General features: G+C 33.1%; 2 protein-coding genes across 2 annotated transcripts; both read left to right on the forward strand.

Annotated features, from left to right (window-relative positions):
- The first annotated feature begins 136 nt into the window (after positions 1–136).
- On the forward strand, positions 137–5,255 carry LOC146896342 (uncharacterized). Its single transcript, XM_085734999.1, has 4 exons — positions 137–590; positions 695–1,620; positions 1,988–3,193; positions 3,595–5,255. The coding sequence occupies exons 1-4, from the start codon at positions 208–210 to the stop codon at positions 5,253–5,255; spliced, it is 4,176 nt and encodes a 1,391-aa protein (XP_085591125.1). The 5' UTR covers positions 137–207.
- A 1,466-nt stretch (positions 5,256–6,721) lies between these two features.
- On the forward strand, positions 6,722–10,210 carry LOC146896343 (uncharacterized). The gene is made up of 6 exons (XM_085735003.1): positions 6,722–7,445; positions 7,624–7,717; positions 8,013–8,076; positions 8,162–8,320; positions 8,428–8,682; positions 9,810–10,210. Exons 2-5 carry the CDS (start codon positions 7,709–7,711, stop codon positions 8,589–8,591), a joined length of 396 nt encoding a protein of 131 aa, XP_085591129.1. The 5' UTR covers positions 6,722–7,445; positions 7,624–7,708; the 3' UTR covers positions 8,592–8,682; positions 9,810–10,210.
- Positions 10,211–15,063: the final 4,853 nt, after the last annotated feature.

A 15,063-nucleotide genomic window follows, 5' to 3' on the forward strand; every position in this document is an offset into this window, starting at 1 on the left:
GCAACGATATGTTGTTGGAAATATCTTCATCTCTTCGATCAGGTAACATTATTTGTAATTTAAATATAAATATGTTTGCTTTCATCAGAGACATTATTACAATACATACAAATGATCATACTCGCGTTATTTTCAGATTCTGTTGAAAGTGTAAGTTACGAGGATTTTGGGCAACCAGATTGTATATGCAAAGATTGTGGATCACACATGTGGTATGGAGAGAGGACTCGCAAGGAGTGCAATCCAATGGTGCCGGAATTCTCTATGTGTTGCAAGGAAGGGAGGATCAAAATTGCGTACCCACCGTTGCCTGAATCTCTCGCTGATTTGTATTACTCTGACAATAGAAGAAGCAAGTACTTTATGGAAAATATTCGATCTTTTAACAGTATGTTTGCCTTCACGTCCATGGGTGGCAAGATTGACAGCTCTATGAATAGTGGGAACGCTCCTCCGACGTTTGTTCTGAATGGCGAAAACTACCATCGGATTGGTAGTTTGCTGCCAATGGAAGGAGATGAACCAAAGTTTGCTCAATTGTACGTTTATGACACTGACAACGAAATCAAGAATAGAATGGCAGCTGTGGGGTAAAATGTTTTAAACTTTGCTGGTTCCGGTATTTATTTTTCATTGTACTCTATGGAGTAAAGCTTTCATACCATTCATATTGATATTTGGCTTTTGTTTGTAGGATGGATGACGACAACGATTCGATGAAATCGTCAATTGTTACTGACATAAGGGACATTCTTAATGATGTCAATTCCTACGTCAAACAGTATAGAACTGCAAGAGATACTTTAAAGGCGAGAAATGCCCCTACTGTCAAGCTAAGAATATTAGGCAAGAGGAATCGGGATGGTCGGAGGTATAATTTGCCTACAGCGTCAGAGGTTGCAGCTTTGATAGTCGGAGACTTTGATTCTTCTGATTTTGAAAGAGATGTTGTTGTCGAAGAAAGATCTGGTCCTTTGAAGAGAATTTCAATTCTTGAGCCATCTTACTTACCGTTGCAATATCCGCTTTTGTTTCCAAGAGGTGAGGATGGTTATCGAAAATATATCAGATACAATGAAACATCCAAGAAGTCACAGATAAAAAGGCTATATGTCACTCTATTAGAATGGATGGCTTATATGATCCAGCATCGAGAAAGAATTTATTCAACTATTGTTTTTTCAAGGAGGTTGCTCCACCAATTTTTAGTCGACGCGTTTAGTATGATAGAGTATGCAAGATTAAGGTATGCAAGAGATCATCAAAAAGAGTTAAGGGCGCATATGTATAAAGGATTAACCGAAGCACTTCTAAGAGGAGAGACAAATCCGTCTACTACTGGAAAAAGAGTTATTTTGCCCGCGACTTTTGTTGGTGGTCCACGCTACATGATCCAAAACTATCAGGATGCAATGGCTATCTGTGGATGGATTGGATATCCCGATCTGTTTATCACGTTTACTTGCAATCATAAATGGCCGGAGGTTGTTGATTTTCTCAAATTGCATAATCTAAAACCAGCAGATAGACCAGATTTGTCTTGCAGAATTTTCAAGTTAAAACTCGATCATCTCATAAAGGAGATCAAGAAGGGCCAAATATTTGGAGAAGTCCGGGCAGGTGAGTAATCTATACACTAAATTTTTGGTCCCAACTGTAGCATTTTATTTATATATGTTATGTTCCGTTGTAAGGAATTTGAAGTTATTTTCTATTGCTACTTCAGTTCTATATTATAATACACGATGCAAATACTAAAATGAATTTCAATTAATTCCATACGGCACATTGATGAAATAGTATGTCGATCCATGTCGTATATTATGCATCTACCATGTAAATATAATGTTCATTAGAGGTATTTTGTAGTCAATATTCAATAGTAATCCACGACTCCCTGATTATATGACATTTGTGCAATACTTTATTTTTTACATTAATTTAGCATGAAGTTAACTTATTTCGAGCTTCTCTGTTGTGTGTGCAGTTATATATACTATTGAATTTCAAAAGCGTGGGCTACCTCATGCACACATACTGGTGTTTTTGAAGCCAAGTTATCGTTGTAAGAAGCCTGAGGATCTTGACAAGATTATATCAGCAGAGATTCCAAACAAAGATACAGATGTGGAGTTGTTTAATATAGTGACTACGCTAATGATTCACGGCCCATGTGGTGACCAGAACACAGGTTCACCTTGCATGCTAAAAAATAAATGTACCAAGCGCTTTCCAAAGAAATTTGTGGACCAAACCGTGATCGATAACGATGGATATCCAGTATACAGAAGAAGGGACAATGGAGTTTATGTAAAAAAAGGAGAGTGTTTTGCAGACAACAGGTTTGTTGTGCCGTATAATAGAACACTGCTCTTGAAGTACAATGCTCATATCAATGTCGAGTGGTGCAACCAAATTCGTTCTATCAAATACCTTTTCAAATATGTGAACAAGGGACATGATCGCGTCACCGCAAACTTTTACAGTGGTGGAGGTGAAAGTGGTTTGGATGAGATAAAAATGTATTATGATTGTCGGTATTTGTCCGCGTGTGAAGCTGCCTGGAGAATATTCGCTTTTGACATACATTACAGAGAACCTTCAGTTGAACGGTTAAATTATCATTTAGAAAATGAGCATTCAATTATGTACGAAGAGAACGAGGATATTGAAGAAGTCGTAGAGCGATCACGTAGAAAAACTACAAAGTTTTTGGCCTGGATGAAAGCAAATCAAAAGTATCCAGAAGCAAGAAATATGACTTACAATGAATTCCCAACAAAATTCGTGTGGAAGGCAACAGATCATGAATGGACTCCTAGGCAAGTTGGTTTTTCGATAGGAAGAGTCCATTTTGCTCCACCAGGTTCCGGCGAAAGGTTTTACCTGAGAACTCTCTTAAACTACATCAAAGGTCCAACATCTTTTGATGACATCAAAACGGTCGACAGTGTAAAATACAATACTTTCAAGGAGGCCTGCTACGCTATGGGGTTACTGGATGATGACAAGGAGTTTATAGACGCGATAATGGAAGCAAGTCTTTGGGGCACTGGCACTTATTTACGCAGACTCTTTGTAGAACTCATGGTATCTGATCAATTTGCCAGACCAAATGTCGTCTGGAATTCTACATCTGCAAGTTTAATTGATGACATTCTCCACAAACAGAGGCGGGTGCTTGGAGCTCCAGGTTTATTTCATTGCTAATTTATTATTTTTAATTACCTAATAATTATGTTTATTCATTCTTTCTCCTAAATAATTTTCCATCCCTGAAATTACATTCGTTTGTCTTTATATGAAAGTAACTACCGTTGTTTACTCAAATTACATGCAGTGATATTAGTAAATCTAATAGTGATTTTGCGTTTCTGCCAAATAATTATTCTAATGACAATTTACATTAATTATGAATGAATAATTATTTATATCATAAGTGTTTATTGTCTGAAGTTGAAAAAATAATCTCTATTAACTACATTCACACGTCTGTTTTTTATCAAAATTACATGAACATGGCTGTTTTTTTCACGTATATATTTTCGACATACAAGTCCTGCTGATTTTTAACAACCTTGATTTGTCTCCCAGATTTACGGTTGACTGATGAGCAGTTGGAGGCGTATGCGTTGGCTGAACTAGAAACGTTGTTGCAGAGTTTTGGGAAGAGTTTGTCTGATTTTCCTCCAATGCCGACAGCAGATGCATCGTTGGTAACTGATGTCGGAAATAGATTGATTTATGATGAAATGAATTATAATAAGTCTTTACTAGCTGCTGAACATGGTCAGTTGATGTCGACCATGACTTCGGAACAACGTAATGTATATGATACAATCATTACAAGAGTCAGGGAAGACAAGCCTGGGTTTTTTTTCCTGTATGGTTATGGTGGTACGGGAAAGACATTTATTTGGAGGGCATTGTCAGCTGCATTGAGGTCTGAGGGTGAGATTGTTTTGGCATGTGCATCCAGTGGGATTGCTGCCTTGCTTATACCCGGTGGAAGAACTGCACATTCAAGATTCGGTCTCCCTTTTATAATAGACGAGACTTCAATGTGTGGAGTTACCCCAAATACACCGTTGGCATCGCTGGTCATTAAGGCTAAACTTATCATATGGGATGAAGCGCCAATGATGCACAGGCATTGTTTCGAAGCACTTGATCGATCCTTGAGAGATGTTCTAAAGACCGTAGATGAGAGAAACAAGGACTTACCGTTTGGTGGTAAGGTTGTTGTCTTAGGTGGAGATTTCAGGCAGATATTACCGGTCATGCCCAAAGCTACCAGGCCAGAGATTGTCTATGGTACAGTTAACTCATCTAATTTATGGAGGTACTGTGAAGTTCTTACGCTTACAAAAAATATGAGGGTTCTAAGCGGAGCATCTGAAGCAGACATTGAAGAGAGGAAGTTGTTTTCTGACTGGGTTTTAAGCATTGGGGATGGTACAACTGGGCTAATCAATGATGTCGACATATCCGTCAAAATCCCGTCCGACTTGCTTATTCCAAGTTCAGGTAATCCTATTGCATCTATTGTTGAAAGCACTTACCCAAATTTGTTAGAAAACATTGGTAAAGCAGAATATTTTCAAAGTAGAGCAATATTGGCACCAAAGAATACAATTGTTGATCAGGTTAATGATTATGTGTTAGACTTGATTCCTGGTGAGGAGAAAATTTATTTGAGTTATGATACACCTTATCATAAAAACCTAGGCGGTGACGCACTGGACGACATCCACACACCTGAATTTCTCAACACCATTGTTGCCTCCGGATTGCCAAACCATAGGATTCGATTGAAAGTAGGAGTACCTGTGATGTTATTGAGGACCATAGATCAAAATTTGGGTTTATGTAACGGTACAAGATTGATTATTACAAAAATGGGTAAATTTGTGCTCGAGGCAGAAATAATATCTGGGTCTAATATAGGTGAAAAGGTGTTTATTCCAAGGTTATCGTTACAACCGTCTGATACTAGAATTCCATTCAAGTTTAAACGAAGGCAATTTCCGTTGTCCGTCTCATTTGCAATGACTATTAACAAGAGTCAGGGTCAGTCTTTGAAAAATGTTGGTGTCTATCTACCGTCTCCTGTTTTTTCACATGGACAATTGTACGTCGCAGTATCGAGGGTTACTTCGAGGGATGGTTTAAAGATGTTGATCAATGACGAGGACGGTCAGGATATTGATGTGACATCAAATGTGGTCTACAGAGAAGTTTTCCGTAATGTGTAGCACTTGGTTTTGTAGTAATGATTTTATTGCATTTGGGTACTATTTTTATGTTGACAGACGTTGGATTTTCTTTTTTCAATAAACTATGTCATTAAATTTTTATGTCATGTTACTGTAACAGGGTTGATGTCGTAGAGATTGTTTAATATGGTGCGTTACAAAGGTTTCTGACAATTTATTTTATAAATTAAATTATACTGTTTTTTGGTTTCAAGTAAAATTATCCCTTTTACATCTGCGCTATAATTTTTTTTTGTATGACCCGTGCGGAAGCACGGGTCAATGGTCTAGTTTACTAAAGCTTAACCCGTAAAGCTAACCCTAAACCTAATTTTTCCCCCCATTTTTTCATCCACTTTTCTAAGCCATTGGATCTTGCGCATTTAGGCGCCATTCAATTTTAGCCATTGATCATATTATAGTTATCTCTTCTATTTTCCGAAACAACTATTTCGTATTTATCTCTTCTATTTTCCGAAACAACTATTTCATATTTATCTCTAACTATAATTTTGGTCATATCCAAAATTTGTTATCAATTCACTTAAATCCGAAATTTGTTTTCCTATAGTTTTGGTCATCCGAATCCTTATTTATTAATTAACCTAACAAATTTCCCTTTCAAAAAAAAAATAAAATTAACCTAACAAATTTCATTCGTATCCTCCTTTTTTTTTTTTTGAAACAAATATTTTCTACACTTTTACGATTGCAATTTAACATAACAAATTCCATCTAAAAAAATGCATCGCACAAATTTTATTCTTATCCTCTTGCCTTTTTTTTATGAAGCAAATATTTTGGTTATATATATGAAGCCCTAAACCTGTTTCTCTCAATCTTATATCTTATATCTTATCTTATTTACTAAAGCTTAACCCGTAAAGCTAACCCTAAACCTAATTTTTTCCCCCCATTTTTTCATCCACTTTTCTAAGTCATTGGATCTTGCGCATTTAGGCGCCATTCAATTTTAGCCATTGATCATATTATATTTATCTCTTCTATTTTTCGAAACAACTATTTCGTATTTATCTCTTCTATTTTCCGAAACAACTATTTCATATTTATCTCTAACTATAATTTTGGTCATATCCAAAATTTGTTATCAATTCACTTAAATCCAAAATTTGTTTTCCTATAGTTTTGGCCATCCGAATCCTTATTTATTAATTAACCTAACAAATTTCCCTTTCAAAAAAAAAAATTAACCTAACAAATTTCATTCGTATCCTCCTTTTTTTTTTTGAAACAAATATTTTCTACACTTTTACGATTGCAATTTAACATAACAAATTCCATCTAAAAAAATGTATCGCACAAATTTTATTCTTATCCTCTTGCCTTTTTTTTTATGAAGCAAATATTTTGGTTATATATACGAAGCCCTAAACCTGTTTCTCTCGATCTTATATCTTATATCTTATATCTTATATATAATAAAATCTTATATCTTATATATATAATAAAGTTTAACCCCTAAAGCTATTTCTAACCCTAATATTTTCCCCCCATTTCTCCCTCCACTTTTCTGAACCATTGGATCTTACACATTTAGGCGCCATTCAATTTTAGCCATTGGTCATCTTACTTAATTAATGCCAGCCGAATTCTGTTATCAAGTTTGCTATAATTTTGGCCAGACGAATTTTGTTACGAAGTTTGCTATAATTTTGCCATATTTCCATCTCTTTAGTTGTGATGCAACGCATCACACGATCCATAAAAGTAGAACTATATTTGCTTGCATTCACTAAACTATCTACCAATATCACTAAAACTATATTTGCTTGAGGTTCACCTCTTCGAATCTCTTCTCCCGATTCTGCCAACTTCGGATTCATGAAATTGCTCCGTCATCATTTTCAGGTCAGTTTTCAATTCTTCTTATCTTAAGCTAATAATATTCCTTATGCATTTCTCATCAATTTTTGTCACTCTAACAACTTTCACGAACACGCCTGCGATTATAGTTGAATTCGATGAAATCTCACTCAATTGTTTTGATAATTATTATTTTTTCTAATTATTTTGTTGATTTTTGTTTGTTCGGCGAGAACTGTAAATGGCATCTAAACAAGTAGCTAAATAGAAACGATTGGGATCGATTGGAGCAAGAAATGTGTGAATGGGTCGTCCTCTTCAACAACTTCGTCATCTAAACACTGTCGGCGTCGGCGTCAATGCGAAGTAAGCCACAATTTTATCATGAAAATGTGCCTTTGGATTCTCAAAAAACCAAAGAGAATATAACTATGACTATTCAGTTTTGTTCTTTAAAGTATGTGATTGTAAATTTTGTTATTGTGTTGTGCGATAGCTGTTGATGTTAATTTGATCGATGTGTGATATATTATTTGTGTGACAGTCAGAGGGAAATTCGTGGCAAAGAGATTGCTGGTATACAGATGGAGATACTATAATGAGAAACGAGTATAATCCGTCTATAACTTATGCTTACGGTAAAAAATAGCAAAGCTCATATTTGTTAATAGGTTTTTTGCTGTTTAATTTTTTTCATTTGGTATTTAGGTTGAAGTATTGAGTAATATTTCAAAGGTCATACATTATAGTTTTGAGATTTGGGTTAGAGATTCAAAGCTCTGTATGTCATCAAATTAAGATGGCAACATAGGGAGAAATATTTCAAAGGAAGATTTTACATTAAGCCATTTAGCATTGATCGCACCATTGCCCTTCTTATTTGTATTTACCTTAGAGTTGGTGGTTACAAATGATTTGTATTTCAATGGTCAGGAATTAATGTGCCAAAATCGCATAGGTTCTGGTTTAGGATTTCCATTGAGTGATATAACAAGTGGTAAGCATAGCTTTCACTAATCATGGTAATTATGCTTCTCCTTTTTAAGGTTCAAGGAACTGCCACTAAGGATGTATTTTTTCAGTGTTCAAACGCAGCAGCTGTAGCATAGAGTCTTCTAAGCTTCTTGGACCTGGAAAACATGTTTTATCAAATGCAAAGCTTCAGAGAAACCTCACCATATCTTGCCCTTATGCAGACCCTACTGAGAATATTGAAGGTTGCAGTAAACCAAACAACTCGGGTTAGCAGATTATGGTTACGGACCTTTAAGCAATTTTAATTTTTGGCAGAGTTATACTTCTATTTTTTGACATTCTTTCTTATATATTATTAATTTATCACGTATAGGCCATGGTTCAGGCGTGGACAATGGAGTTTTAGCCAAAAATCCGGTTGTTGGTGATTTTATTAAAGAGACAGTGGTATCCGACATTAATTTCATGCAAAAGAGTTCAGGTCGAAACATACATTATTTGCGAAGACTTTTTGCAGCATTGATGGTCTCTGATTAGCTGTCCAGACCAGAGGTTGTTTGGAATAACACTTCGCCTAATCTATTTGATGATAATTTGCACAAATAAAGACGTGTACTTGGTGCGCCTGGTAAGTCTGATTGTTAAAACTGTAGTGTTTTTTTATAGGTTAAATTTACTTCTCTGTCTGGATAGCTAATCTGAATATATCACTTATTTGTTTATGGCCGGTTAATTTAGAGGGCGAAACTTATGCATCGACATTGTACTACATGCTTAATTCGTATTGCAAACCTGTGTGTAGGAAGATTAGATACTAGCCAGCATGAATTACACTATATTTCATGTACTAATATACTCAAACAAATTTGTAGTTTGTTGGTGTATAGTTTACAATCTGAATTACACTATATTTTGGCCAATTTTTCTGCGCCTACTATTTAGTTATCAAGGGAACTCTAATTTTGCTCAATTTTAGTTATTCTCATTGATGTCGCAACTCTAAGCCTATTATTTAGTTATCAAAGGATACAAAGACACAGTTGTAATGCGTATTCAATGCACATTAGTTGTTATCACTTGCACCTTTATTTGTATGTATCAGCTCCCTGTATATATCTAAGGTACTCATCTCTTTACTTGCGATAGCTTGGAAACGAAAAACAAAGGTTATAAATGGTGATTTTTGATTTGAAAGTATGGCCAACACTTACACTCCGCTCTTATAGCTGTTACTAGAGGAAAGAGAGATTTTAAGATGAAAGTTAGAGTAGCTCATATTTGGTGTATACCAACAAAGAAAATAGTTAAAAATATCAAATAAATCGATTGCCTTCTCATAAGGTAATATTATGCTATGAAATTTCATATTGTGTTCTATATTTAATATGATATGATGTTCATATCAGAGACACTTATGTTTTCGTGGTGTTTAGATTTTTCAATAGTGATGCATCAACATTTTGTTTTTTGTAAGTTGTAACCATCCTGTCGTATGCTTCATTATCCATAGGTTAAGTGCACTTTAGTTGGATTCTACATAATTATTTTTTGATGGATTGAGATGAGACTTATTTTGGAATAGCTTCTTTTTGTGATTTTAAACAATGGATTCATGCTCAACAACTTTTTTTTGTGAGATTGTATATATTTTCAGCATAAGTGGTGAACTAATATTCGGGGATTCAAAATACTTATATGTTGCTCTAATTTCCCTGCCGTACGTTATTTTCATTCATACTCTTGATGGTTTAGCAGATACATGGACGACAAACAACAATTGCATCAGTATTAGGAGGTGAGAATTCGTACTCATTCGAGAAGAAATTGTTTTCGTTCAGAGCAGTTTGCCAAAGATGTTCAGGAGTTTTGGGCAAATTATTCATCAGTAGCAGTCTACGAGTATGTCTTGAATGGAGCAGCCAAATCCCACGCCCAGTTTTGTATCAGTCTCTGTTATTGTTTCCTAGCAGTAATTGGCACTATTGTGATTCTGTGTTTGTTATTTTTAGAGATATTGAGGTCCTGTTTTTGTTATTTTAAGAGTAGACATGTTTTTGTGGAGAGAGCTGGAATGAAGTGTCACATTTTTTTTCCTGCATCTTTTAACATGTCAGTCTATTCTTTATCGAATAAATTAATTAGTTTGGGGATCGTCATGTTGTCAGTCTCTCTTAATTGGTCTGCATATTGGATCTTTACAGTATTTTGAAGTTTTCCATTTGTAGTGCTTTGGATTGTTTTGTATATAGCCCTAGATTATGAGGTTGTGGAAGGCAATTGGTTTAGTATTTTTAAGTCATCCAAAGGAATATTTTGTAGGGTTTAGATGTGAATTTGTTGAGGCTTCGTTAATAGTAAGTTGATCGAGTTATATTCATAGTATGATGCCTTCTCTAAGCTTACTATGATACTATTATTCATTTTTAAAATTGCTTTGCGTGTCACTATAAGTCATTGAGGATTTGATATCATGTAAATAATAAAGTAAATCCTAACACATTCCACATAAGAATGAAGATATTGGTTACAGTTGGAATCTTATAAGTCATTGAGGCATGTTGATCTTATTGGTTACAGGTGTTGGAATGATTAACGAGTAACAACTTGCAAATTTACTTTTAAGTTTCAAGTTTTGTAAACCCTACCATGTTCTTGAATATCTTATTTGAAGTGACGGAAAATGATTAAGTTTTGTTAACTATTCAATATAAGTTTCTTTTGGTATCGCGCTTAAAATTTGTGGTAGCATCATTCTAAATAGCAATTTTCTAAAATATATTAATGTCTCTCTTTGTTCAAGCCTCAAACTCTAACGATGTCAATTTAATATGAATTGTGTAATACATCATAATCATCATGTGAACTATTCAATTCCCCTAAAAAATATATATATATTCAATTACATTTTAGTTATCCGGTAAAACTTATTCATGACTTTTTTTGGTTGGTTTGACCCGTGCGATGCACGGGTCGATGTTCTAGTTTATTTACAAATTTTGTTACGTTTGCAGCAACTTAACCTAATTTTTTCCCGCTCATTTGCTTTATTAGGTTTGCAATTATTTAACCTAACAAATTCCATCTAAAAAAATGCATTGCACACCAATTTCATTCCTATCTGCTTGCCTTTTTTTTAGAAAATATTTTCTACCATATCAATGATCTTACGGGTTAAAGATTATTTATTGGTCTCTATTATAGTCGAGAAAACCCGTGCGACACACGGGTCAAAAATCTAGTTTTTTTTAATCAAATCAAATTGATCTAACCCTACTTCAAATTTTTAATCAAATCAAATTTGATTTTTTTTTAGGGATCAAATTCGATTCCTTAAATTAGTCTAAACAAATTAAATCTAAACTTTCAGTTTTGAATTAAAGAATATAAATTAATTTTTTTGAATTAAATAATATAATTTTATCAACCACTTCAACTTTATTTTTCTGAAGGATAGAGGTTGACTATAGTGAGTGATCCTAAAAGAGCAAATACAAAAGGGGCTCCAAGAAGAATAAAGAGTGGGATCGAGAGAGGTCGTAAGAGAACATCTAGTTGTAAAGTAAAAAAGGTTAGAAGATTTTAACTTCATCAAAATTTGTATGATGTTTTTTATTTTTTTATTTTAGCATTATTTCTCATTGTTATGTATTTGTTGTGATTTTAAGTCTGCTATTATTTTATGAAGTAACAACTGCATTGCCAAGAATGGTATGACACATTATTCTTAGGTGATTTAATATTTAGTTAGTAGATACATTTTGAGTTTTCAACTAATTGTCTGTTGTTTTCTTATTTTCGCAGGAAAATCATCAGGGTTGAAGGAGCTAAGAATGTTGTTTTAAAGACTTGTTTGATATACTTTTGTAAAGACTAGATGATGATTCAATTGAATTTGATAATGTTGATGTGATAATCAACTAGACATCTTTACGTACCAGTTTATGAACCTTTTATTTTACTAATGTGGTTTTCTTTAAATAAAAGACCTATTAGGATTTAGCTATGTTGATATGATGATCAACTAGATTTGTTTATTGGTTGCTGTTTCTGTTCAGTTTGGCGGTGTTTTTCCGGGGCGTTACGCGTATGGGCTGCGCTTTTGTTTTGTTGCTTTTGCCAGCTTTTGCGTGTCTTGTGCAAGCTTGGCCTCGAATAAAATTTCACTGATTCAAAAAAGGTAGCAGTGGACTTAAACCAATTGGCTATGTTTCATGTTTGTATCTAGCAAACTGTGCATGTTTTTTAATCCACCAACTGGTTGTGTTTGTATCTAATAAACTGTGCATGTTACAATGTTTTGGTTAAAAGGAAGGTGAATCATATGAAGTGAAAATATAAATCTACAATCCAAATATACTCAAGCATTTTCCCCTGTCATGGAGTTGCAGGCTTGCACGTAGCTAATTCCTTTGCTTTTCACTTCTCACCAATTGCTTTTCTCCATTTCACCTTTCTATTTTATATGTATGCATATTTACTGCCAAAGTTTTTTTTTTTTTTTGGATAAATTAAAATTTGAAAACCGTTGATATGTATTAGTGTATCACAATTATGTTCTTTTGATTGATATGTAATTCACTAAAAGAAAAAGTGGAGTAATATTTCGACATTTACAATCATTGGTATAAGTAGCAGGTATACTTTTTATGTGTAACTCACTTGTTATCAGTCTAAAAAAATGTTACTCACTTGTTCTTAAATTTTTTTTTGGAAGGCAAAATTTATTAATAAACTAACCCAAACACAAGATGTGCAAGGATTATATAAAGTACAAAGATACAACCATCAATTACACAAACTTTATATGTCTATCTCTCAATAAAGCTCAATGAAAACAAAAAACCAAAATCAATCAATATCTATGAAGCACAGATACATAACGGACACTAGACACAATACGAACACAAGCACATAGACACCGATAATGATTTGTAAACATCACATAATTCAATATAATTATATGTGTTGTCGAAAATTGACGTGTGTCTGATACCGAAACATACTTAATCGAGGAGTATCCGTGCTTCATAAACCAATACATTAATCCTCCTAAAGCAAAGATAGCAATACTTGTGAGATTCTCTCCCTGTATAGAAATTTTATATTAGCTAGATAAGTAAGATTAATGATCAAGCTGTTGCTATCAGTCCACCTAATAACTTAAACTCCTTTAGTAATATCTGCACAAACTTAAGAGTCTAGCAACAACTCAAACATATTAAGCAGAGTTCACCAATCATCTCAGAGGGTGTGTAAAAAAGAGTTTGACAGAGAGTTTGTCAATAACATTTCTCATAAAGAAAACTTCAATTTGAGTTCTACAATTAGTTGATAAATGCCTTTTAAAATTTACAAAATTTATTCCATTAATTTTGTCAAAAAAAGATTTATTCCATAAAAAATAATAGTTAAAAAACGGAGATATTTCTTTTTCAAATTAAGTAAAACTAATATAAAAACAAATTATGTAAAACTAATAAAAAAAAATTATGTTGTTACGTATTACCTTTTCCTGGGCAAGAATTATCTATATACTAATACTAACTAATAAGAAAATTAATGTCCCATGAATTTACCATTTTGCCCCTCATTTTTTATTTTCAATTTACCATTTTACCCCTAACTAATTTTTTTAATTATTTTATAACTTTTATATTTTTAATAACTTTTAACTATTTTCCAGTTTTTATGTTTTTAACTATTTTTTAATTTTTTTTCCCAAATTCAGTTGTTTCTACATTGCCGTTGTGGGATATTAAAGTATCGTTTGACCCAGCTTTTTTCCAACTTCTCTACATTTTTAAGGAGAAGTTAGGCCAAACACAGTATCAATTAAGTACTTACTAAAAGAAGTAATTTTATTGAACGCATAAAATTAAATGGAATGAGCTTTTGCCAAAAGCTATTGAATGTTACTTTAAAAAACTACTTCTCAACAACTTATTTCACGAGCACCTCTTTTCAACTCACGCTGGAAACCTTTTCTTTTATTTTTTAATATTATATTTCAATATGTTTTTCCTTCCATTTAACTTTATTTTTTTTTTAACCGCTCCATTTACATTTTTAAAGAGATTCCATTTAATTTTATTATCTTTTTTTTCAAAGAAATTTTATTATCTTTTTATCACTTATATATTTAATTTTAATATCGTTTAATCATCACAACCTCATAAATATTTTTATTCACGCTGTCATTTAATGATCCCAAATATTTTTATTTTCTTTCTTCAACCTCTAACGTTTAGAGTAATATTTTATGTCCGTCTGTCTGTTTTCCTGTTGCGCTAATGCATATAATTTTTTTAGTGTTGCTGGGTTGAGTGCTACCTCACCAATTTTTTTTTTAAACTATCAATTAAGTACTTAGGATACATATATGAGTTGGTTTGTACAAAGCTGAGCTTTCAGAGCATATCTGCTTGGCCTAAGGGAGTGGGCATCTTCTGATGCAACGTCAGGAAGATGTTTATGTTAATGTATTTCCCAAAGGCTATTTAACCTTGGAGGCATTTGGTGATTAATTTTCTGGAGAATTCTTGTTGTATGGTTTATCCTTTAATTGCTTAATTTCTGCTCTAGAATGGTTATTCCTACACTCTGCTTATTCTCATGTTTATGTTTTGTTTTTGTTTTGATTTTATTGGCCGATGGTAAGATTTGTTTCTTTTTGATTAAATTTAGGTATACTTTTTGTTATTATTGTGTTTTATTTCCATGGAATTTAAATTTCTAATTCAATTTACAATAGAAACTATTTGTTCTGTGAAATATTTATAATGTTTGTGCAATGTTCCTTAATTTACTCTTTTTTTTTTTGGAACAATTTTTTTACAAGATACGTTAAACAAATTTAAAATTAAAAAATTATTGGTAAAATTAAAATATAAATTTAAACAAATTTAAATTCAATTGAAGGGCTAAGAAATTAATGGTAAAATTTAAAATTCAATTTATAAAACATTCTCATTCAGGTACATGAGATTAAGACTATTAAAAATTTAATTTT

This window comes from Medicago sativa, chromosome 8, assembly GCF_051527215.1.
Source record: "Medicago sativa cultivar Bolivia chromosome 8, Bolivia_mono, whole genome shotgun sequence".
Lineage (NCBI taxonomy): Eukaryota > Viridiplantae > Streptophyta > Magnoliopsida > Fabales > Fabaceae > Medicago > Medicago sativa.

Excerpts from the sequence above, each read along its gene's own strand:
- LOC146896343 (XM_085735003.1), top strand. Across the intron at positions 8,077-8,161 it reads ATTGAGTGATATAACAAGTG|TGTTCAAACGCAGCAGCTGT; the intron begins GTAAGCATAGCT and ends GTATTTTTTCAG. Across the intron at positions 8,321-8,427 it reads CAGTAAACCAAACAACTCGG|GCCATGGTTCAGGCGTGGAC; the intron begins GTTAGCAGATTA and ends TATCACGTATAG.
- LOC146896342 (XM_085734999.1), top strand. The coding sequence starts at position 208 with ATGTGGTATGGAGAGAGGACTCGCAAGGAGTGCAATCCAATGGTGCCG. Across the intron at positions 1,621-1,987 it reads ATTTGGAGAAGTCCGGGCAG|TTATATATACTATTGAATTT; the intron begins GTGAGTAATCTA and ends TTGTGTGTGCAG. Across the intron at positions 3,194-3,594 it reads GCGGGTGCTTGGAGCTCCAG|ATTTACGGTTGACTGATGAG; the intron begins GTTTATTTCATT and ends TTTGTCTCCCAG.